Genomic DNA, 22,884 nt, shown 5'->3' on the forward strand with positions numbered 1-22,884 from the left:
CTGGGTGAGACTTGTTTCACTCAGGTGTTTATGACTTTGCTTTCCCTTGAAATGATTATTATTTTCACATTTTTCTTTAGCGTAGTACACTTTTGTGGAGTAAAATAAACTCATATCAGACATTGATTTATGTGTATTTATATGCATGATGCTTTCTCTATTCCTTTGAATTGCTCTGGTTTTGGAACTAAAGATGGTATTCCCAGAGTGTTTTAATGCTTTTTATGCACAAATTATATTTATATATTCTCTGTACCAAGTATTGCTTCATCTGTCTTCAGTTCTGCATTACACAAGCAGATCCTTGTCCTCAACTGATTTGAGACTCTCCAAACACTCATATTTAACTAGTGTGGTGAACATTGTTAGGCTAATGTTTCAGAACCCAAATGGAGCCTGCCCTGTCCTGGTACAGCGCGGGTAATGCTCATAATGTTGGGTCACTCTACAGTTCACATACTAAATGAACGTTGTGGAAATGTCAGAGGGAGGATCCTGAGCCCAGATGTTATCCTTGCTGTAGCTCTGGAGCAGCACATGCAGAATATAATTCCAGCATGTGTTAAGCCAGTTGAGGTTGAGCTGCTGCAGTCCCCTCTTTTGCCCTCCTCCCCGTTGCAGCAGTTCTTGTGCTGGTGCTGGCATCCGAGCCAGTCTGCAGCCAGCTGCTGCTTCCAGGAGCCTTAGCAGCAATCGCTGGTTACTTCTCAGCTTGCTCAGCAACACAAAGCATTTAGTGTCAAATAATAAATTAGATATATAAAAATTGCCAGCAATGATAAACTTGTCCCTTGCACAGAATGTGAAGCTTGACATAATTTTGCTCCAAGCAGGATTTAAAGCTCATAGCCAGAGTACGGGTATTCATTTCAGTGGAAAAAGAAAAAAAAGTCAGAAGCTCATTTAATCAACCCTCAGTGTAGGAAATTTTGTTGGCCAGTGTGGAGACTTAACTAAAGACAAACCTTCTGAACACTGAACTCTTGTGTTGAACAAAGTTCTTGAGTTTTGCCTAATCAGATTCATGCCCCTTCAAAACAGGTAACTACTTTCAATTCAGCTCGTCCACATGGTGACCCCAAGCACGTTTGGAAAAGAGCTGGACTGGAGAAGGTGTCTATATTGCATACAAGGTGGAGAAAGTCTTGGTGTATGAACTGGGAAAGAAAAATTCTTTTTTGAGAAATACAGCCCTTTTCTAGTTACAGAGATTTGCATCAGACTTTTATGGCTTCAAGGTAGGCACCTGACAGGGAGCTGTGGCACGGCATTTTCTGGTTTGTTATTCTGTACAGTCTGATGCGGAAATGGATAGAGACAAAAGGAAGAAAATAATTCAAGGTAATAATAGAATTAACATTTGGGAGAAAGCCTGTGCTGGAAGGTTAGGAAGACTGGACCAAGGACTGACTTAGATGCTGAAAATACAGGCTTCTTTTGAATGAAAATATTCAGTGCTCGTTACAGGTTAACTTTCAGGAAGTTAGTATGAAGCAGCTCTAAATACATAACTGATATGCCTGTATTAGAGGTCAGAAATCCCCAAATAGGTGCTTCTTATTCAGAGTGTTAATGTGTGGCAATGGAGGCTAGGTTATCTGACTGACTGGTTTTGTCTTTACTTCTGCATGAGCAAGCTGGAACTTCTTTGCTGAAGTTGAAAGCTGATTTTTTTAAGAGGAGGGGGAAATGCATCTTCTAGCTATATGTTGTGAAGTGGTAGAGAAGCCCAATCCTGGACATCCTGGAGGTGGAGGAGGAGGTTTCACTGTGGAAGCACCAGGCATGTTGGGTGTTCATCTTCTTGACAGGTGGATACACAAACATTTCAGTGAAGGTGACTTCTCAGCAATTCTCTCTTTCTTGGTCCTTCATGAAGTACCTGAATAAATCATGTTCTAGAAATTGCACTTTATCCTTTTATGATATTAGAATCAAATTTTTCCACAACATTAACACCGTTCACGAGTTTAATCACAGAGTCTGCCTTTAGGCTTGAATTACTGGATGGTGGTGATTCTCTCATTCACTAGTGTGCTTTCTGTCTTAAAAAACACCATTCATAGATGTTGCTTTCAATTGTTGGATGAAGGTACCTTCCTTAGAAAACAAGACATAATCTGCAGAGAGGTAGAATATTTTTTTAATACCTTGGTCACAATTTTTAATACATTTGGAATTGCCTAACAATTAGGTATTGGGTATAGCTTGATAGCTGGGGATTTCATCTGAATAGCTTAGTTAACTAGCAGGCTTAGTCTGTTGAAAACTGCTCACTTCTTGTTCTTAGGCATGAGTATTTATATGTTTACTACATTTTTAAAGCCAGTTGTATTTTTAGTTTAATTAGGTCTTTTAGTGAAATTGTTTTAACTTCTTTCTTCCTCCATCTGAAGGGTGTGCATAAGGGATGTTGGGAACAATAGGTTTTTCTCTTTGTTGACATTAAAAGTGTTATTGAAAATATTGGTAGGAAATCCTGAACTGGATTTCTCAGTATCACTTAGCTTTGTGACATGAAGATTTTGCAGTGAAGGGTGGAGGTGGCTGATACCTGAAACACATGGATGCCTCAGAACAACTGAATGACTTAATAAAATGTAATCTCCAGAGGGTAAGGTGGTGGTCTGGGATTTGAGAGTTGGATGTTGCAGTCATACTCCCCAGCACACATTTTCTGGATGTATTTGTGGGCGGACACCTAAGGCTGCACAATTTCTCAGGTACTGTGTGATTCTTTCAGTGTGAATTGCTAGAATCAGTATGGAGGCTAGAGATACTGAAAAAATAAAATATGTGTGTATTCCAAATGAGTTTTGTTTGTGTTAGGGAGTTGAGAAAGATTCTCTCTCACAGAAGAAAAGCAAAATTTTCCATTATTAAACCAAGGTTCATCAGTAATTTTGAGTGGAAGAAAAATGGGAACTGTGTACCTGGTAGATAAATTTCTTCAACAAAGTGATTTTGCCCTGCTACAAATTAAATTTTATATCAACAGCAAGAAAATAGTGGTTTGACACTAGCACTACAGGTCTTTCAACACTGATGAAAGGGATCTGGTCTTTTATTTTGTGCTAAATTAAAGCTTTGTTATTATGAACACATGACAGAGTAGCAGGAAATGTTTCCTTTTACTGTCTGTCCTGCTCTGTGTTTTATTAGGTAGTATGGATAATTTCTCCTTTGTAGGCATATGAGAGGGACTTATGTGCATATTTCAAGTTAGTTCATGCTGAACATTTGTTTTATTTTAAATTCTTTCATGCCTATGAGATTTCTGTGTTCAAAAACAACTCACATTTGGTAAACTTTTTTGTGTATTGCCTGGGTACACTTCTCTGTCAAGAGCATAGACATAGAAAATCTGATGTGTTTTGTTACATGGTTTAAGTTAAGTATTTCTGTTGTAATTTAGCAAACTGTGTTCTGGTATTTAGTTACTTTTTTAAAAGAAAAATTACAGGAATTCTGCCTCCATAATTGGTTTGGGTTGTCCTGGAAGATGGAAAGGACCTGCACACGCTTCTAACTGCAGCACTAAGGGTCCTAGGAACTAGCAGGAATACAAGGAGGAAAGTAATCTAAAGCTATTGTAGGAACTAGTGGAATACAAGGAGGAAAGTAATCTAAAGCTATTGTAGCAATGAACCAATTTAATGGGGCTTTAGGCAATGGAAAAACTGTCAGCTTTCCAAAATACATTGCTTGAGTTTTCTACATATTACAACTTTGATGGAATTAGCAAATGATTTGTTACTTAGCTTCCTTTGGTAACAACAGTGTATATTCTTCCACTAATGGCGAGTTTAGCACTGGAGGTTGTAGTGGTGTAAAACACCTCTTTCCCTTGAGGGTGATGAATAGCAGACCTGCACTGGCTGAGGTCCCCTGATGGTGCAGTGTGACCTGAACCAAACACAGCCACGTGGTTGCATTTCTAAGCCAGAGCAAGCAGCTAAAGTTCCTGCCCTACTCTGGCTGCAGGAGGGGAAATGACACCTGATTAAGGATAAAGCTAATAATCCATTGATGGTTTTTGAACGTGTATGGTTTGGCCAAGTTAGTTTAGCTGGGTCAGCACTTTGCTTGGAGTAGCCACGCTGCTCTTGAGTTCTCAAATTGCACTTGCTTTGCATTGAACCATGTCCTTGGGCACAAGTTCTGCACTGCTTTATAACCAGCTGAATTATCAAGGGATCCATAAGGTAAAAATAGGTTGGTTTGTTTTTGGTTTTGTCTTTTTTTTTTTTTTTTTAATGCTAATTTCAATGTTTCAATCGTAAGGCTATGACAGACTTTTGGGAAGTGACACAAGGAAAGATTTGTACACTGAACTAGATCCTTATATCCTCAATTCCACAGAGCCTCTGTGGATCTGCTAGAAGCAGTAAATAACCTTTCCCAGCAAGCAAATGCAGCAGGTAGTACAGTGACAGGTAAAATAAAAACAGTTATAGCTATAAAAAGAACACAATAGACTGAAACTTTTTCTTTGTCAAAAATAACATCTAAATCTTAATAATAGTGAGCACCTTATCAAAATGTGTTTTCTGCACAGTTTTCATACATTGCTGTAGACAGCCCTCATGTGTCCAACCTTAGAAAAATGCTGTAATCCTAAAATTAGGGCTATACTTGTAGCTCCTGCCAGTGAAACCAGAATGCTTTCTGTGTGTATAGGATGTGGAAACACTTTCTGTGTAGTACTCAGATTCTTTAAGTAGAGGTGCTTAGGCACGGGTACTGATAAGATGAATGCTGAGAATAAGCACTCCAGAGAGCCTTGTAAATAAGGCATTGAAAAATAAAGAAAATAGAAATTGTTATCTATGCTTGTCATAGGTCATAGAACTGAAAGCCACACACAAACATATGCCTCTTAATTAATGTTCATTTCCTTTCTTGCAAAACCACAAGAGTGCCTCCACATTTGGAAAAGAAAATGAGTGAATAAAAGGATAATGGACAAATTTTCTTCAAAATGTTGAAAATATCAAAGCAAGAAAATATTTTGAGCATTTTCTATTCCCATGCTTACCGTTAAAACATAACTACTGGTAAGTGATCTGTGCCCTCTCCAGCCTCACTGAGCAACTCAGACAGCTTGCACCAGATAGAGATTCTTTGGTTGCTTGTGAGATTACTTTTTGTTCTTTAATTACCAGCAGCATGAGTGTGTATCTGTAGCTAGATAAAAAGGTAGTGTGCTACTATAGGGTTGTCTAGCTCTGTTTTCATTCACTTTCTCACTGCATGGAAGGGTGAGGAGGATTTTCTCAAGTGCTGAGCTTAGTGGCTTGAGTTAGGAGCCAGGCCCCCCATTGCTGTTGGTGAAAGGTAGGTGTCACCAGAGGGAGATGGAACACATTGGTGTTAGGGAGTATTTAGATATTCTGGGTGCTGCAGTTGCTCTTCTCTCTACCCTGATTGTCTGGGTAGCCTCAGGGGCAAACATCAGCATCCACACTAGATATCCTGCATGGTAAATATGGATCTACACCTCTGTGATAAGTTGAAGTTACCTGAGCCTGGGGCACTTTTCTTCAATGGGAAATGAGTTCATCAAGCTCAGAAGCTGAGAGGGTGAAGCAGGCAGACTCCCTACCCATTGGGTGTGTATATTTACCTGAATTGTATATACTGGTGGCATTTGTCACAGCCCCTTTAGTATCTCGTGGTGTGACACTGAACTAGCTAATTCAACGGCTTTAGCTGAGACAGTGATTCCAATATACAGACTTTTGTGCTGGTAACATCCTGAGTGCCTTTCCTCCAGCAGGATTTGTAAAAGTCAATTTCCAAAGCTATGCTGAAGATTTTGCAGAACTTCACTATACTGTAGCATTATGAAGTGGATTTTTCAAGTACAAGGTTATGGAACATGCTTGAGGGCATTTTTCTTTCTTTACTTAGTACCTTCAGTTAAAATAAGAAAAATCAAAAGAGATGTCTTTTCCCTCTCTTAAAGCAATGTCTTCACTTACACTGCTGTGAAAATTACACAGTGACAGAGTTGTAGCTGAGCAGTCTTCCAAGAGTTTTACTTTGGCTGAATCTCATTTTGAATTAAACATCTGGGAAGGATGGAGGGAGGTCTTTCTTTACCTTCCTTTCCTAATTCTCACCCTAGGTGCCCCATTTGGTTTGTTAGCTGCTGCCTTTGTAATAATGAGTAGAGATCTTTTCCAGCCTTTACAGTTCTATGATTCTGCTTGCTTGGGTATCACACCTGAGGGCAGAGCCTTTGAGAGAAGAACGTGAGGAGATATTCCACCACTTAAACATGCGCCATGTAGGCACCCCCAGTGGTTTTTTTGAGGTGTAGACCAGTACCTTTAGTTCTATGATACCAATGACATTTCTCATAAGACTTTTAGAGTCTGACAGACTTCACTGTTGGAAGCTTCCTGAAAACAAGGACACTCCCTCCCAGTTGTATGCCATTGCAGGCCCATATTCTATATCATAATAAAGTATAACACAGAGTTAACATAAAATGTGGCCAAATTACATTTTCCTTCATTCTTTTTCTTCTCTGTTAGCACAGTCTCAGTACTATGAAGTTGCATTCTGTCGCCAGATTTAGAGCCTTGTGTTTTAGATGAGGGCTGTTGACAGCATTGCATTTAGTAAGTGCAGAAAACAAAATGCTACCAGCATCATGTAGGTTGGAGATTCCTTGTCCTAGTTTCTTGTCCTGCGTTTAGTTCCGTATGGGCAGCTTCAATACATTTTGATTTAATGAATTGTAACAAAAGCTGAACTTGGATTTCTGTAATCACTGCATCAGGAGTGGTTACAGAACTTCTTGCTTCAGAACTTCTGCTTAGTGGTTACAGAACTAACAGGCTTCTTGCTGGTGTGAATGCCACTGCATCCACATGAATGCTCTTTCCACTGTTCTGGAAAAGCTGTCCTTCATCTTCGGGAAACTTGGGAGCCAGGGTTCAGCAGAGTTAGGTTTGGCAGACCTGTGTGACCCCATGGGCTCCTCAAGTTTAACCTCATGTCTTTTCAAATTCACCATCTCAAGTCACACCTGTAAATTAAATCTGTTCTGTGGACTAGCTTGGCTGCAGCATGGTCATAAATCCTTTGTCTTATCCGAATCAGGTATATATCCCTCGGTGAAGTGACATAATGAATATTTGCTTAGGAAGCAGATGCAGGCAGTTAACTCTAATTTATTTTTAAAAAGCAATCCATCTTTAATGTATGAAGTAAACCCCCCTAATTTTGCAAATAATATTTTGTCATTTCAGTTAAATTGCTTTGTTATTTTGCCTGAGATTCTTTTAGCCCATATTGTAAAAAAAATTAATCGAGTGGATTTTTTATTGAGAATGAATTATTGGTGCCTTTACTGAATTTGTGATGTTCTGAAGCTAATTTAGGAGGACAGCAGGCTGTTAGCAATGGGCTGCACTTGTATGCTCTGTAGCCAAAACACTGAAGTTGTCATTCAGACCTGTTGCTCCATCAAGATTTTGTGTTTTGTGGCTACCAGCTCACGGATGCCCTAGCTCTGACTTAGTAAGTGATTGACTCTGGTGCTGCACTTAATCATGACTGATTCATTGGGCTGAAATGTCACTGATTTGATACATCCGTTTCATTAATCTGATTGAATTTTGTCCAGCTGTTGGAGGTGTACGAAAGAAAGGTACCTGACATGCAGGGCAAGAGCACTAACCTCTGCATTAAACTATAAAGCAGTCATTAGGACATCTTATGCTGAAATTGATTTGCTCCACAGAAATTTGGTTTTCAAGCACAATACTAATTAGCTGTAAGCTTGATGAATGTCAAGAATTAATTGAAACATTTCAGTGCCCTGTGTGGGTTTTAAATGTTGTCATTATTGCCCCAATATTTTCAGTTCCTACACTAATTGTTTTTTAGCAAGCATGAATAAAATTATCTTCTGGAGGGACTGAAGGTACAAATGGTTCATTGCATTACCAAAAATGGACCTGTTCACTTCTAGGGTTCCCTTTTTTTTTTTTTCCTTAAAATGTATCTAATATTTTTCTTCCACTTCTATGCATGCATTTCAAATAGAAAGTAAGATGTTAGACTCAAACTTTATTTTTGACAGAACTTGTATTTATTTTTCCCTAGAAAATGCTTTTTTTTTCCCCAGGAGAATGCTCTGGAGGCCAGCATTCTCTTGTTACCTACTTTCATTTTGGCAACAGGGAAATAGCTACAGCTTCATAAAATAATTTTTTGTTTTTAATTAAATGGGGTGTCATCCAAATTCCATGATTATTTTGTCCTGTTTATGAAAGAACTGCAACATTTGGTACATGAAATGTCTGCAAGATATAAAGCATCTTGGAAATTTATGAATTGAAAGAGAATTCATAATCATAATTATATTTTTTTCTCAAATATTATCTTAATGTAAAAATCCTTAAATTTTGCGGGAGGGGGGGTGTTGGGGATTGTAGATGCATAGTGCAGACTGCTCACATTCCTTGTCTCTGATGAGTGTCTCCATGTTTGACTACATAGTAAGGATGAATGTCCAACATGTTGTGTTACAGACTGCAAACATATGTATGACAAATATGTGGGCTGACATGACATAGGAAGAGCCTTTTATTTGCAGGGAGTTTCCTCTGTGTGTCGAGCAGTTCCAGAAACCACAAATTCCCAGGCTCCTGTGTAGTGCCATGCCTTGTCACTCGCTTCATATGCAATTCATGTATGACAGTCCCAGCCTGTTCCTGGCCACCACAGCGGGACAAGGATGGGGCTGCTTTAACATGTCTGGGAAATGGAGGTGGTGCCTGGGAAACTGCCCAGGTGGGCAAAACGGAGAGGACCTTTTACACTGCTGTGTCATTGGCTTATCTGCATGGATGTCAGCAGGCCGCTGTGTCTGCATGAGTTCAGTGCTGCTGCTCTCCACAGCAGTCAGTTCAGTAAGTTTGGCTCTCAGCAGGGTGGATTCAGGATATTTTGTGGAAGGTTAGGTTAATTTTTATTCAAACTTGCTAAAGATTTTATTTTTTTTCTTGGGGAGGGGGGCGAGGGGGAGAGGGGGGATTTATTGTTTGGTTAGGGTTTTTTGTGAGGAGGTTAGATGGTTAGTGTGTGATAATAGCATTAGTGACAGCTCTAGAATGTGAGAAAATGCTGGATCATTATCCATTCTTTCAAACCTTTACTTTAAGAAGTAATTATGCAGTAACCCTTCCCCTAGTGAGAAATGCATTCTTAAAATAAAATAGTTTTGGCTCGTCATCATTTCCGATTGCCCAGAGGCATAGCACAAATATATCCTGAAGAAACAGTTACTTGGAACAACTGCTGCAAGAAGCTCAATTCCGCGTTACTTGGTTCTCTCACCCTTCCCTAGTTTGCTGCCCAAGGATGTATGTAACATTTCACTCGAGCCTATGAAACAAGTAGCAATAAATGTGTATCAATATACTTGAAAGCCACATTTTTTATGGAGACGTGATCTGTTAAATGCTTGGAGAAGACAAATGTGGTCAAGATGTAAAACTCCTTTTGTGTACTAGTATGATGGCAATGAAAGGGTGATGTAGAAACTCAGAGCAATGACATACTCAAGAAAATAGGTCTGGGGATATGTTTTGGACAGTGAAAACCAGTAGTGCATGGTCATTCTATTTCATTACTGTCTCTTCAAAGGGGACAGGAGAGTACCCAGCTTTTGTGCCAGTTTAGAACACCTAGCCCACTGAAATTAGCTGGAAATTGAGCAGGTGTTTAAAAGAATCAAATGGTTTTTATGCAATAAAATGAATGCTGAAGGAAATCCATAAAATCCCTCTCTCAAAAATACATCTGAGTCTTCCTTTCCCTCTCCTCTTTTTTCTTTACACAGTGCCGGTCCTAAAGGAGATAACATTTATGAATGGAGATCTACTATACTTGGACCTCCAGGTTCTGTATATGAAGGAGGCGTTTTCTTCCTGGATATCACATTTTCATCTGACTATCCATTCAAACCACCAAAGGTAAGGGTAGGATTTTTATTGTGCTTGTCCTTTTTTCATGTGAGAAGAATACAGTTTGCAGCCAAGTGACTGCACATCACTTTCTGAATAGCAAATTTGTTTATGGTCTCTTGAAAAACTACAAGGTCCAAAATCTTGGCTTGCAGTCTCAGAAAAATCCCATCTAATTTACTTCTTGATTAACACAGTCAGTGCTGATTTCCAAACTTCACCAAGTGATAAATGAGATGATCATTCGGATCAACAGATAAAATTCAAGAAATTTTAGTTCTAGTAGAAGACAACAGAAGACTTATGTTTCCTTCTTCTCATTCTAGCTACTAAAATATGTGTTTAATAGTATTTCCTGTTATGAGCCAGATTGCATATTAAATATTATCAGTAATTTTTAAAAAACTAAGAAAAAGCTAATATAATTTCACATAGAAAACTGGAGTGTTATATTGTGACTTTAAATTGTGTAAATTAGTGTGATGAATTTCCGTTATTTTAAAATGTCTATTTACTGCTGCTAAAATCAGCAATCTTGTTTGATAATGTTTTTGAGCAAAAGCTCTTTTTATTAAATTAAACTAATCTTAAATTAAAATGTCACTTCCTTGCTCAGAAATAGTATGGACACCTAATAAATTGTAATTTACTAATGGATATGAAAGAATTTAAAGGTCATTTCCTTTTCCCCTCTCTTAATGCCAAATTGCCAACTCTTGACCAAGTCACTACAAAAGACACTGCAAAACTCTCACAACTAAATACATTTTACCACACAACATTGTACAGCTTACATCTTTGGGGGCTATAACTAGTTTCTATAAATCTAATATCTTTTTTTCATTCCCAGAATTATTACAACATAAAGAATATACACTCTGTATTTCATACTTCTCTTTAACCCACAGCATTTAATAAGTTCTGAATTAAGAATGTTATACTGAAGTGATGCACAGTTTTGGACAAATTCCTCATTCTAATCTTGTAGATTTTTTTAGAGCATGATAGTTTTTTAATTTTCAAGATATATTGTGGATTCCACTCCCCTCCCCCATCAGTATGAAAAAGAAAAATTTCCATATGTTCTTGTGATTTGCGTAATTAAAGCAGTTATATATTTCTCACTTCTTATTTGTGCAGACTGTTCACATGCTTTATCAATAGTAATCTGAAATAGTTTAAGGATGGATTTAGTTAGTGTAATAGCATTGTTTTGGCTGTACATTATATTCTGCCTAATGAAGGGTAAGGACAAAGATTTCATTGTTAATTTAACAAGACTAATTTTCATGGTCTGTATTTAGGCTTTTGAAAGAAAGAAAAATATTAATTAATACTGCACATGGAGACAAATTCTGTGTACTTCTTCACCTTCAGAAACCGCAGTAAAGTTACATTTGTAATTAGAATGTTCCTGACATGGTATGTTCACTAAATAGCTACCATACTATAAAGTAGGTCCTTACAGAGAGCCTGTGTGAAAGCAGTTTATGCCCCTGATCTCATCATGGTAGGTTTCTTAAAGGCAGCCCTGGCTACAGAAAATAGTTACTCTTCTGTTAAACAATTGTGGTTTGGAAGCCAAGCAGAGAGGAGCTGTATCTGCAAAAGCTCTGCAGAACTGGATCCCACGGGCTGCTCAGAGCCAAGGGGCACCATCCCTGGGCAGCACTGAATGACTCTCTGTCTCTTGTGCTGTGATTTCAGGTTACTTTCCGCACCAGAATTTATCACTGCAACATCAACAGTCAGGGAGTCATCTGTCTGGATATCCTGAAAGACAACTGGAGCCCTGCTTTGACTATTTCAAAGGTTCTGCTGTCTATTTGTTCACTTCTGACAGACTGCAACCCAGGTAAGGAGATGATAGTTCACTGAGAGACTCTCAGTCGTTTGACTTAGTTGCCATGGAATGTAATTTGTATATTTGATTGCACACAGATTAAATAGAATTTAATTTTTTTTAATTTGTGATGAAGCACTCCATATTGGATGTGATCCCACTTTTAATGGTGTTTACACGCCTGTGACATAACAGAAAGTAAATAGCCCTAAGTCCTTTTTTTCCCAAGATGTGATGGAGAAAATAAGCTGATGTCATTGAAGGTCTGTACTGAAGGAGCTCCAGCAAATGAGTGTTCAATCCAGGAAAGGAGCACCATTCTCCTGAGATATAATTCCTGCATGTGGGAAGAGGCTAAAGGAAGTCTCTTAAGACAGCAGCTGAAAGGCTTAATCTTCCAAATGTGAGGGAGGTGATGTTCAGAGAAAGCTCTCCCTTTTTCAAAGATGCTTCCTTGATCCTGTGGGGAGGGGAGGAGCTCTGCTGGAAGCAGTACAGATTCTCAGCAGCAACTGTGTGACCAGTGTCATTAGTCAATGGATGCTAATTGTCTGCGGTCAGGGCAGGAGCTGAGCAACAGTGCTAAGGGACCCTTCATTTACAGAAAGTGGTCACAGTTAGGCAGAAATGGATCAGCCTCTTAGGTACAAAGGCTCGATGGCTCCTGAAGGGCTTCCCTAATGCTCTAACTCACACTTGTCCTGTGCACCTCCCTGATAGGAGGGTGCCAGGCAGCACTGCTGAATGTGTCCTGCAGGCAAAGGGCTGAAAGCAGAGCACCTGCCTGAGGCAAGATTCATTCATATGCAGATAACCACAATAGATGTTTCCTGTTTTCTTTTTCTGTTTGTTGTGCTTTGTTCCTGTGTGCTTTCTTGGAAATGTCTTATATGATAAGAGCTCCACTATATTTCTGGTCTAAACTATATTTTGGAATGGATGCTGTGCTTTAAAATATGTTTTTACTCGGGGATTTTTGTTACTTGTGGGATGCACGCTAATGCATTTTCTCCTGCCTTTTGCAGCTGACCCTCTGGTTGGAAGCATAGCCACTCAATACCTGACCAACAGAGCAGAACATGACAGGATAGCCAGACAGTGGACCAAGAGATATGCAACATAAATGACAAACTACTTGTGCAGTGTGAAGGTGCAGAAGGCAACTTTGCAGTGTGCAACAAATCTTTATAGCCTTTACAATACGGACTTCTGTGTATATGTTATACTGATTCTACTCTGCTTTTATCCTTTTGAAGACTGGGATACTGCCCCTCAGAAAGGTAAATGCTATCAGGAGTAGAAGTTTGTAGCTGTAGATTAGTTATGTTTAAAATGCCTACTTGCAAGTCTTGCTTCTTTGGGATATCAAAATGTATTTTGTGATGTACTAAGGATACTGTTCCTGAAGTCAACCAAATATTATAGTGCATTTTAGCCTAATTCATTATCTGTATGAAGTTATTAAAGGTAGCTGTAGATTACTAGGAATTATGTCATTTGTATTAAACCCAGATCTATTTCCAATATGTGGTACATGCTGTTGTGAAAACTGTTTTAACTTTTACCTTTGTCAGTTTGTAATGAAAGGATTTCCTTTTTCCCTTTGTAGCTCAGAGAGCACCCAGTGTATCATCTCAAACACAATAAACATGTTCCCCAAGGAGTAGTTTCTTTGTTTTCCTATTTTAAATTAATATTTTAATAAATTTAGTTATAGTAACAAGGCAAGGCCAATGTATCACAGATCCCTGTGGATAATTTTAAAATTAATATACATAAGCAAAGGCTTGCTATTAAATGTTTAATGCACACCTGTGGATTGTTTAAGTTTTTCCTGTTTTGTTTTTAACAGAACAAGTGAAATTTCTAAAATTTTCTGAAATTTAATACTTTTCAGCTCTTTCTTGAGTTGAAATGTTCACATTTCACATGCTTACTTCAGAAGTTAACATAGCTGGTTGCTTCAGGGCCAGTCCTGCTCTCAGAACAGGCTGCCTCAGTCTTGCTACAAAGGTTTTTGCAGGAGGATGGCCAAGTTAGAGATAGTTTGGTGCTTTTTTTCTGAGTAAAGCAAGTTGGACTTGCTGACCTAGAGAACTGAGTTATCCATTGAAAAAGGTCTTCCAAAGCATGATTGAACACTGTATCATCTACCCAGAAAAAAGAGGAGTACAATGAATTTAATCAGATTTATATGACATAAAAACAGTTGTGGGGGAAACAACCTTTCTTAGTAAAAATGAAATCTGTAAAAGTGTTTTAGACTACCTTTCCCCCCCTCCACTTCCTGCCTTGGAAATTTTGTAACATCTGTAAGTACAAAAATACAGCTTTATAGTACATACAGTTTAAAAGGTAGAGTCACTAATAGTTTTATAATTTAAGCTTTTATAGTTTGCCAGTCACAGTATTGATTATAAAAACTAAAGACACTTGATTCTTTTAGATTATTTTTAAAATTACACTTAATTTTAAATTTTAAAGTCTCCCTTACTACCTGGTGTTTTCAGAGATAAAGTAGCACTTCCATCAATAAGATACTCTTCTCATTTAATATATGAAAGCTGAATGTTAAGTTCAAATATTAAATCAATACAAAAAAAAAATATTTAGATCTCAATTAACCATTACTATACAGGTCCCTGGTTTTTGTATCACATAACCTTTGACCGTGAATTGTCCACCCTACTTTAAATATTTCTACAGATTCCTGAAGGTGGCTTGAAGAACTGTGTATCCCAAATATCTCACCCTAGAAGCCAATCTCTCTTGGTAGCTACAAGATAGCTTTAGAGTTCAGGTTAAAAAGTGCAAAAGGGAATGAGAAACAGGATCTGGCAGGTGAATATGCCTAAGTCAGGTAACAGACTAATGCCAGGAGATGAAGTGCTGGAAATCACTGCTGAAGGTGACCAGAATTTCTTGTCATGTCATTGGATGTGTGAGAAATAGCACAGATTGGCAAAGAAACAAGGGGCTATCACGTCCGGGCTGCACATCTAAAGTCTGCTCCCTGCTGACCATTAGTGCACTCGTGGGCCACAGGGTGCTCCTACACCACTCCAGTGACCTTCCAGTGGAGAGCAAACTATGGAGTTCATGCACTAACTGTGTTGCCTACAGAATTTACAGATATTTATATCATAAAGTATTCTGCTATAAAAATACAGGTTTTAATTCTAATTTTAATGTATTTTGGGTTTGTATTGTACTTACAACTTCAGATACCTAGGTGTACAAATGGGATGCCTTGTTAGTGTTGCCCCATCTTGCCTTCCTTGCAATTGGATCCTTTACACTGAATTCCCATCCTCTTTTTTTTTTGTTGGTTTTTTTTTTTTTTTTTGTTGGTTTGTCATGATTCTATTCTTTTTTAATGTAGATTTTTTGGTGTGTAAATTTTATATTTACTGAAGTAAAGGTTGTTTTTGTGTAAACATTTAAACTTTAAAAGAAAAAGAAAAGAAGCTAATTTTGTTTCTCAAGTTCTCTCTGCTAAACCATGCAGTAGAAAGAAATTTGTATTGTTAAATAAATCAATTAGTTGTTAAATGAGAATGTGTGTCTGTTTTCATGGGGAGGGAAGAAACCCCTGCTGGAAATATATCCAAAGCACTGGTTGCAAAGAGCATCTGGTGTTTCAAACTATTTCCTGTGCTGGGGTGAATACTGCATGCTACCAAAGAATGGCACTGATCCTCTTTTACAGTTTTAAGGAGACAGAAGAGAAAATTATCACCAATCACTAGGCTCTGTATTTGGGAAACAGTGAACTGAAATGACATTTTTGTGTAACGCTGAAGATATTGCATGTGCCCTCTTCTTCTCCATTTTGGCTGGGCTTTTCTTTTGGTGTTTTTGGGATTTGAATGGGGAATGCATGCATCTGGTTGGGAAAGCTGCACAAACTGGGCTCCGTGATGATCTGGCATAAAGAGATCTGGTGGGAAGCCAGCAGTCCCAGCCTGTGACATTGCTGAGAAATAGAGAGGGGCAAACACCTCTTCAGCTGAGCTACTGTCTACATTCAGGGCAAATGAGAAGGGATAGGTAAATGTACATGTTTAAAAAATAAAGATACTGCATACAATAGGGAGGCTAATAAATATCAGCATTGGTATTTCTGTACTAGCATGTTTTTGGTGTCTTAGTGATGTGCCTGATACAGAGACAGTCTTTGCTGATCAGTGCTGAGTAGTGATCATTCCAAGTCTATAGCCAGGAAGGGAAGGTAGTCATAGAAAGCAAGACCACAGGGCAGCCCAAGCCATGGGCCTGGCTTGCACAGCCTTGTAAGGAAAGCAACTGCACCAGATCTGGTTCATTCTCTGTTCCCTCCCTACCCTTTGGGGGAAAAGGAAACTCTTTCAGGCTTTGTGGTACACCAGTTCCTGCCCTGTACCGGCTTATTTTTGGCCATTGATACTGCAGAAAATGAGACCAGGCTTTTTCCATTCTTCATCTTCATGTGTGAGAACCAGATTTGTGGCTTCTCAGAGGTGTTCTCGCACCATGACAGGAAAGCTGAAGGGCTTTGCAGTGGCTGGGTGGAGTTCTGAGCTATGGGGCAGCCCTGGCTGCGTGGCTTCCCCAGGTCCCTGCCTGAGTCCCCACAGTGCTGCAGGGAAGAAAGCTGCAGAGCACAGCAGCTTCTACAAAGAGCTCCTGGCCTTCTGCCCCTGGGCTTTTGTCTGTGTGGGCTGAAGGAGCAAAGGAAGGACTCCTGACTCCAGGCTGAAGAGTGAATTCCAACTTGCCTGCATTTTCTTCAGCAAAAATCATGTGAAAGAATCTTTATGTGAAAGAAGGAAGGCTTGTGCAGGAATCCTGGACTAAAGCAGTAGCAAAGGACAGTGACAGTAGCGTGACTAAAATGGAATTTGATTCAGCCATAAACCAGCATTGTATGGTGGCAGCCTGTGCTATAGCCAGGGAAACAGATACATTTGAGAACTTGGCACTGCTTTATGTACAGCATCCCTTCTACTTCTTGGTGGCACCACTTGCATTTGTTTTGCACAGTAACTTCCAAGGCTGAACCCCCTCCCTTTCCTTCACTAACCACTCCTGACTGAAGGTGGCTGCGGACAGGTTCCAGGACAGCAGGAGGGATTCTGTAATAGAGCACTGGTTCCAAAGGGAGAAGCAGGGCATGGCTGCCTGTACTGATGCCTGACCTTGCAATGAGAGTGGGACACATTCAAGTGTTCAGCTTAGATGAGAGAGCAGATCATGTACTTGGAAAATAGTGGCTGGAACATTTGCAGCACACCAGTGCTTTTGCTTTTTTAATCCTTAAAAAGGGAAGTCTGCTTCAGCTTGTCTCTCCCCATCTCTCTGCATGCATGTCTCTGGAGGGCACCTATGACTTCCTCTGTTGCTGGGTAGAATATGTGGCATCCAACATACTAGCAACAATTTGGGGATCCTTAAAAATAAAAACTGTCAGAAATAGAAGAGACACAGTATGAAATATATATATCTTCTCCCTTCATGGGGATCACAGGCTCTGCATCTAGAGGGATCTAAGATGTGGTGAGACCACATGCATGAATATAAATGCATGGAGTCATCTCATTGCTATTGCTATCACTTTTCTACAGCTGAAGGGTGGATGGCCCTATCGATTTATATAGTGTTTCCAAGTATTGGGAAGGATTTTTTAACTTTGTGGTCCAAGGTAAATACCTCATTTAACAATTCTAAATTATTACCATAACATCCTTTGGCAGTTAATGCTACAGATATGTATTGGCCGTGTGAAAAAAGCACTTTGGTAGGGAATTATTTCATGCAACTTGGTATGTGAGCACTTCATTTTATGTCTTCCAGTTTTATACTGTGAAAAAATAATAAATAATTCCATCTCTTTTCCTGGATCCCATTGATGATTTTATATGTCATCATTATTATCAGCTCCTAGTAACCTTTTTTTCCAGGCTGGAAAGTCCTCATTTATTTAATCTCTGCTTATATGGAACATGCTCTGAAGAACCTGGTCACTCTTGTCTGTGCATTTTGTAATTCCACTCTAGCTAATTTAAAGGAATGAGAGCTCCACGCTGCATGCAAAATATGAACTCAAAGTTCATCTGGAACAATGTTTTCAGGTTTGATCTGTTTGCCTGCTAGTTCAGAATGCTTTGCCTCTTTGACCTTTATTGCTTAGCTAATGCCTTCATTAAACTGTTTAGAGAGGCTGAGATCTCTTTTCTGAGCAATAGCTAATTTAACCTTTCATGTAGATCTACAAATGTCTTTCCCAATATCTACTGCTTTATATTTATCAACACCAAATTAATATGTGATCTTATCTCCCACTTCTCAGAAACATTAAATCCTTCATGACTCTTGGCAGTAAATTTTAGCTTAGTCTGCTTTGAATATTGACTCTGTGTGTGCACTGCACGCATCAGGGGTGGGAGGTAACAGCAAAAGTAATAGCAAAGTGCAGTGGACAGGTCTGGCTGCCAAGAAGTGATGGGTCCCTGAGGACAGATTATCATCTAGCTTCTGAATGGCACAAATGAAAGCAGCTGCCAACCGTTTTCATCAGTCTGGGCTTTGTCTCCCTCTACAGAACAAATGTCAGGTCATTATTTAGAGAGGAGCTCGGCTTGGGTAAATTTCCAGAGTGCTGAATGAGCTGTCATTGTGGAGATTGTTTTCTGGATATCATATAGGTAGACAGGGTGAATCACAAATTTGTGAGAGACCATTCCTCTGAACACAGCCATTGGATGTATGTCTGAAGGGTACAGTTGGGTTGGAAATCTGCAGCCTAGCATATGTTCACGGTGCCAAGCAGCAATAGTGGGGCTGCAAATGTAGAAGTGATAAGTGGGAGGGGAATGAAGCTACTGTTGAAGTACAGCAGAGTGTGATGTATATCTTACACTCAGGAAGGCAGCTTTTGGGTTTTAAGGGTTGTGTTTATGTATTCCAGTGTTTTAAATTTGTGTACTTTTGTGAAAATTTGCACCAAGCTGAGACTTGACTATATGATAAATAAAGGTTACCAGTACTTATAGTTCCTAATTTATAGGCAGTGGACTTAAGGCAACTTGAAAATTCTATTCAGTTTCTGAGGAGAAATAAAACACCCTATGCTATTCTGCCCCTTCCTAGGTTTCCTTATTAACTGGGAAATGCCATTTCACTGGATTGATCAATTATCACAGAAAAGTGACATTTTTATTCTATTCACTATTACATGTTGTTCTTTTCAAATAGCTTCTTTTTTCATCAGTATGGATTTGATGAAAAACTAAAACCATTAAGGTATCAATTAAGCTTCATTCATTTATTCAGTGAATATTTTACAGTAAAAATTACCTGAATTACCTTTCTTAAATGAAAAACATTAGTGTCTTGACCCAGTCATAAAGAAAAACTAAAGTTAGGACAAAACAAGTCCAGTTCTGCTGTTTAGTCCAGCTAATTTCCTACTTTTCCATGTGGGGGAAAAAAAGGCAAAAATCCAAACAAACAAAATCCCCCAAAATAACAATAATAATAATTTAAAAATAATAATAAATAAAAAAAAAATAGCGAGCCAGGGAATCAGTCAAACCCCGTGAGAAGTTTTCCCCCGAGCCGCCTTACCCAGACGCAGGTGTAGGGGCGGGTCAGCGCCGCGAGGTGGCGCTGCCGCACCGGCTACGGCCGCCTGCCCGGGGCCGCGGGGGGCGGGAGCGCTCCGGGCCGCGGGAGCCCCGCGGTGCTGCGGGTGCGGGGCTGCGTGCCGGGCTCTCCTCGCCCGCAGAGCGGCGGGGGAGGCTGCGAGCCCGCACCGGCAGCCTGGCTACAGGAGGGCGAGACCCCCCTGCCCGTGGGGATGGAGGGCTGCGGGAGCGGTTGCCGCCTGTTCTGCTCAACGGCCACCGCGCGTGGCACTCTCAGGACAGACAATTAGCTTTAAAATGTAGTTTTACCCAAAAATTGTTCAAAATTAGAAGCTGCAATAGATTAAGTGAAGCAACTGCTCCTAGCCCCATACTCCATCTCTCTCAAGTTCATTGAGCTGCTTAAGTTCCACAAAGTTAATAGCACTTACGTAAATCCAACAGCCCTAGGGGAGCGCGAGGCGTTGGTGCACTGGCCGGTGCCTGTCAACTTGCTCATTTTCTCGGAGTGTTCTTCTTCTCAGACAGATGGACCATATATTTAGAATAGTGGTGCTGCTGCACTTAGATGCCACTGCTTCCAAAGAACAGGCTGTTAAAGAAAATAAACTCACAGTTAAGAAGAGATATTTTCAACTATATTTCAAAGTTAAGTCTTTGTAGATTAATAGATTTAGTCCAGATGGAGTAAAATATCATGTTCAGTTTCTATTTTATTTAGGAAATTAAATATTAGACTCCTGGCATCAGTAAGTTATTTTCCCTCTTTTTATAGACAACATTCATTCATATGTCCCACTCTAAAACCAGGCCTTGCTGTCCGTGGTTTTCTCTCAGTAACAAAGGACTCTGATGGTGCTGCTTCTTTCCTCCTTTGCCATTATGTTTGCTGCTCGGGCTCGGAGTTTGTCCAAACTGTGGCATTTGTAGTGAGACTACTGCTCTGTAGGCCAGCAAGGCTTTCCCAAGATTTTGACATGTATTTGGCCACTTGAAGGGTAACCTCAGCTAAACATTGTAAATCAGGTAAAGCTCACAGAGGTGACTTGTATCTCTCTCAGCTTTCAGCTCCAGTGATACACTTGCCTACTCAGCCATAGTGCCTAATGCTGTTCCTGTTTACCCCTCCGGCAGCGGCTCCCCAGTGTAACAAATGGAGTTGTGCTGGTCTGGCACTCTCTGTTTAAAAATGACGTATGGTTAAGTATTTTAAATTTACCAAATTGCTAATGATTTTCAAAGGCTTTAATTGAGTGATTATAGCAGCCATTGATTTTTTAGGCTTCAACCTACACTATAATTCAGACACTCCGCAAAGGAAGTCATGCACAATCGGATTTAGCCATCATTCACAGTGAGGCCTGTGCAATTACTATTGCAAACGTCAGGTATTGTGTTTGCCTTATTAACTTACATTAGGAACCTGTAGTGAAGCTGTGAAATAGCAGTTGTCTTAAGAAGCTTCCTGTGGTAGGGTTTTTATTAAAGACATTTACATAGCCATAAACTGCAAAGGAGGATGTTTGATGCAAATTGATGAGATTTATGTTTGAATGTGTTGTAACGTCTGCAAATATGCTGGAAATCCTACAAAAGTATTGCTGCATCCACAGACTGCATTGGGAGGAACCAGTACTGCCTGGCTGTGGGCTTTTTAAGGATTTAGCAATTTTGACAGTCAGCAGTAATTCTTGGAAAGCTGGTTAAAAATTATGAGGCTTTTTGCAATCAGGCCAGAATCTGGGTTGGAAGTCAGGCACAGGGCAGTACATGGGAGGTCTCATGACACTATACCTCCACCCTAGGCACTGCATGATCTATCTGTCCCATCCATCACAGTGATGCTCCCTAGAGACAGTAGCTACTACATGAGGAACCTTCTTGCTCATTCCCTTGGAGTATTGGACCGTCTACCTACTGTTAAGTCTGGCTGGACTTCGGGAACCTTCAAATTTCCAGTTAGAAGGGGAACTACAAGGAGAGGATGAACATTTCACAACCCAACTCAATTCTTTTTTGTATAATGGCAATCATTGAGAGCTAAGGAACATTTGCCATGCAGTAACATAGAAACACTCACAAAATGATGTCGCAGTGAGGTGGCCATTATACACAGATCACCACACAATTTCAGATGGCTTCACGCATCTTCCCATATAAGGTAACATCACACCACTTCAGAAGGCTGCAAGCTTCTGCTCTTGTTCTTCAGCACAACCTTTATACCACTCATGGTTCATACATTGCCCCTGTGTGCCCTCTGTCCCCTGTGGTGGTTGGTCAGTGCACCTGGGCACTCTGTGTCTCATTACTTTCAGTGCTGCTCACCTGACCTACACAGCTGTAGCCTGTTAGGGATGAGGCTTAGCCTCAGCCCCACTCCCAATTACCACAAACTGTGTACCTACAAAATGAGAATCAAATTAAAAGGTTATTTGAGAGGTGTTTAACAAGCTGCTCCTTTGTATTCAAGCCCCAGCTCTTCAGAGGGAGGGGATGAGGTCTTGGCAGTGTCCTGGGATGCACACATTTGTGAAACACAAAGCCCTAGAGACAGGAAAGTTTAAAATTCCTCAAGGTTGCTACCTGCTCTCGTCTGCCAGAATTGACTTTTACTGTGTGTGGATCTGACTGTCTCTTGGAATCTAAGACTAAAGATTTTCTTTAATAGCAGTCAGCTGAGGGAACTGAATTAGCTGTTTTCAGGTCTTGTCCCCCATTTATTTTCACCCTTAAATTTACAGTGGTTCCTGCTTTCCTGCTTTTGTTGTCGTACAATTGACTCTGATGTTCCCAGCCATTTTTAGTGATGCATTGGGAAAAAGGCTTTGGGAGCTGCTTCTGCTGGTTTAAGACTTACTAATTTACTGTAGCAAGTGCCAAGCAGGCTGCAAGCACCAGATGAGTACACCTTCCTTGTGGCATATGCACCAGTATAAAAGACTTTTCTCCCAAGACCATCCTTCCAAACCTCATTAATGTTTTCTTTACCACCCACTTTAGAATTTTGAAAGAAGAGTTAATTTCCTTCAATTTGTTATAATGAAATTCTAATGTGAAGGTAGCACTTCAGTCTTAATATAAGGTTAACACTCGCAGCGGCTGAGTGATGGGGAAGCAGAAGTGGCTCTGGCTGGCATGCAGAAGGTCCCTGGAGGCCATCACACTGGCAAGAATTATTGCCTGAAGGGCAATTACATTGGCAAGCATCAGCTGGAGCACCGTGCACCCTACTTTCTCACCTCATCATGCCAATTCATGCCGCCAGCTTTGTTCTGACACCTATCCTCTATCACAGGAGCAGGTGGCAAGGAGCCAGCTATGCTCAGCATGGGAGTCTGTGCTCCTCAGAGAGCCCATAACCGAGGGCCAGCTCAGCCTCCATTGTGACTACATAAATCCAACACAATGCAAAGGGTGGAAATAAAGC

At 40.0% G+C, this 22,884-nt stretch overlaps 1 protein-coding gene across 3 annotated transcripts in view; it reads left to right on the forward strand.

Moving 5' to 3' along the window:
- Positions 1-15,387, forward strand: part of UBE2E3 (ubiquitin conjugating enzyme E2 E3) — a 55,624-nt gene extending 40,237 nt beyond the window's left edge. For all 3 annotated transcript variants that reach the window (XM_030277586.4, XM_072932322.1, XM_030277587.4), the window contains 3 exons: positions 9,863-9,995; positions 11,694-11,841; positions 12,855-15,387. In XM_030277586.4, coding sequence (XP_030133446.1) covers positions 9,863-9,995; positions 11,694-11,841; positions 12,855-12,952 — 379 coding nt within the window. In that variant the 3' untranslated portion in view covers positions 12,953-15,387. The remainder of the gene's footprint in view (positions 1-9,862; positions 9,996-11,693; positions 11,842-12,854) is intronic.
- The last annotated feature ends 7,497 nt before the right edge of the window (positions 15,388-22,884 follow it).

The sequence above is a fragment of the Taeniopygia guttata genome, chromosome 7 (assembly GCF_048771995.1).
Source record: "Taeniopygia guttata chromosome 7, bTaeGut7.mat, whole genome shotgun sequence".
Taxonomy (NCBI): Eukaryota; Metazoa; Chordata; class Aves; order Passeriformes; family Estrildidae; genus Taeniopygia; species Taeniopygia guttata.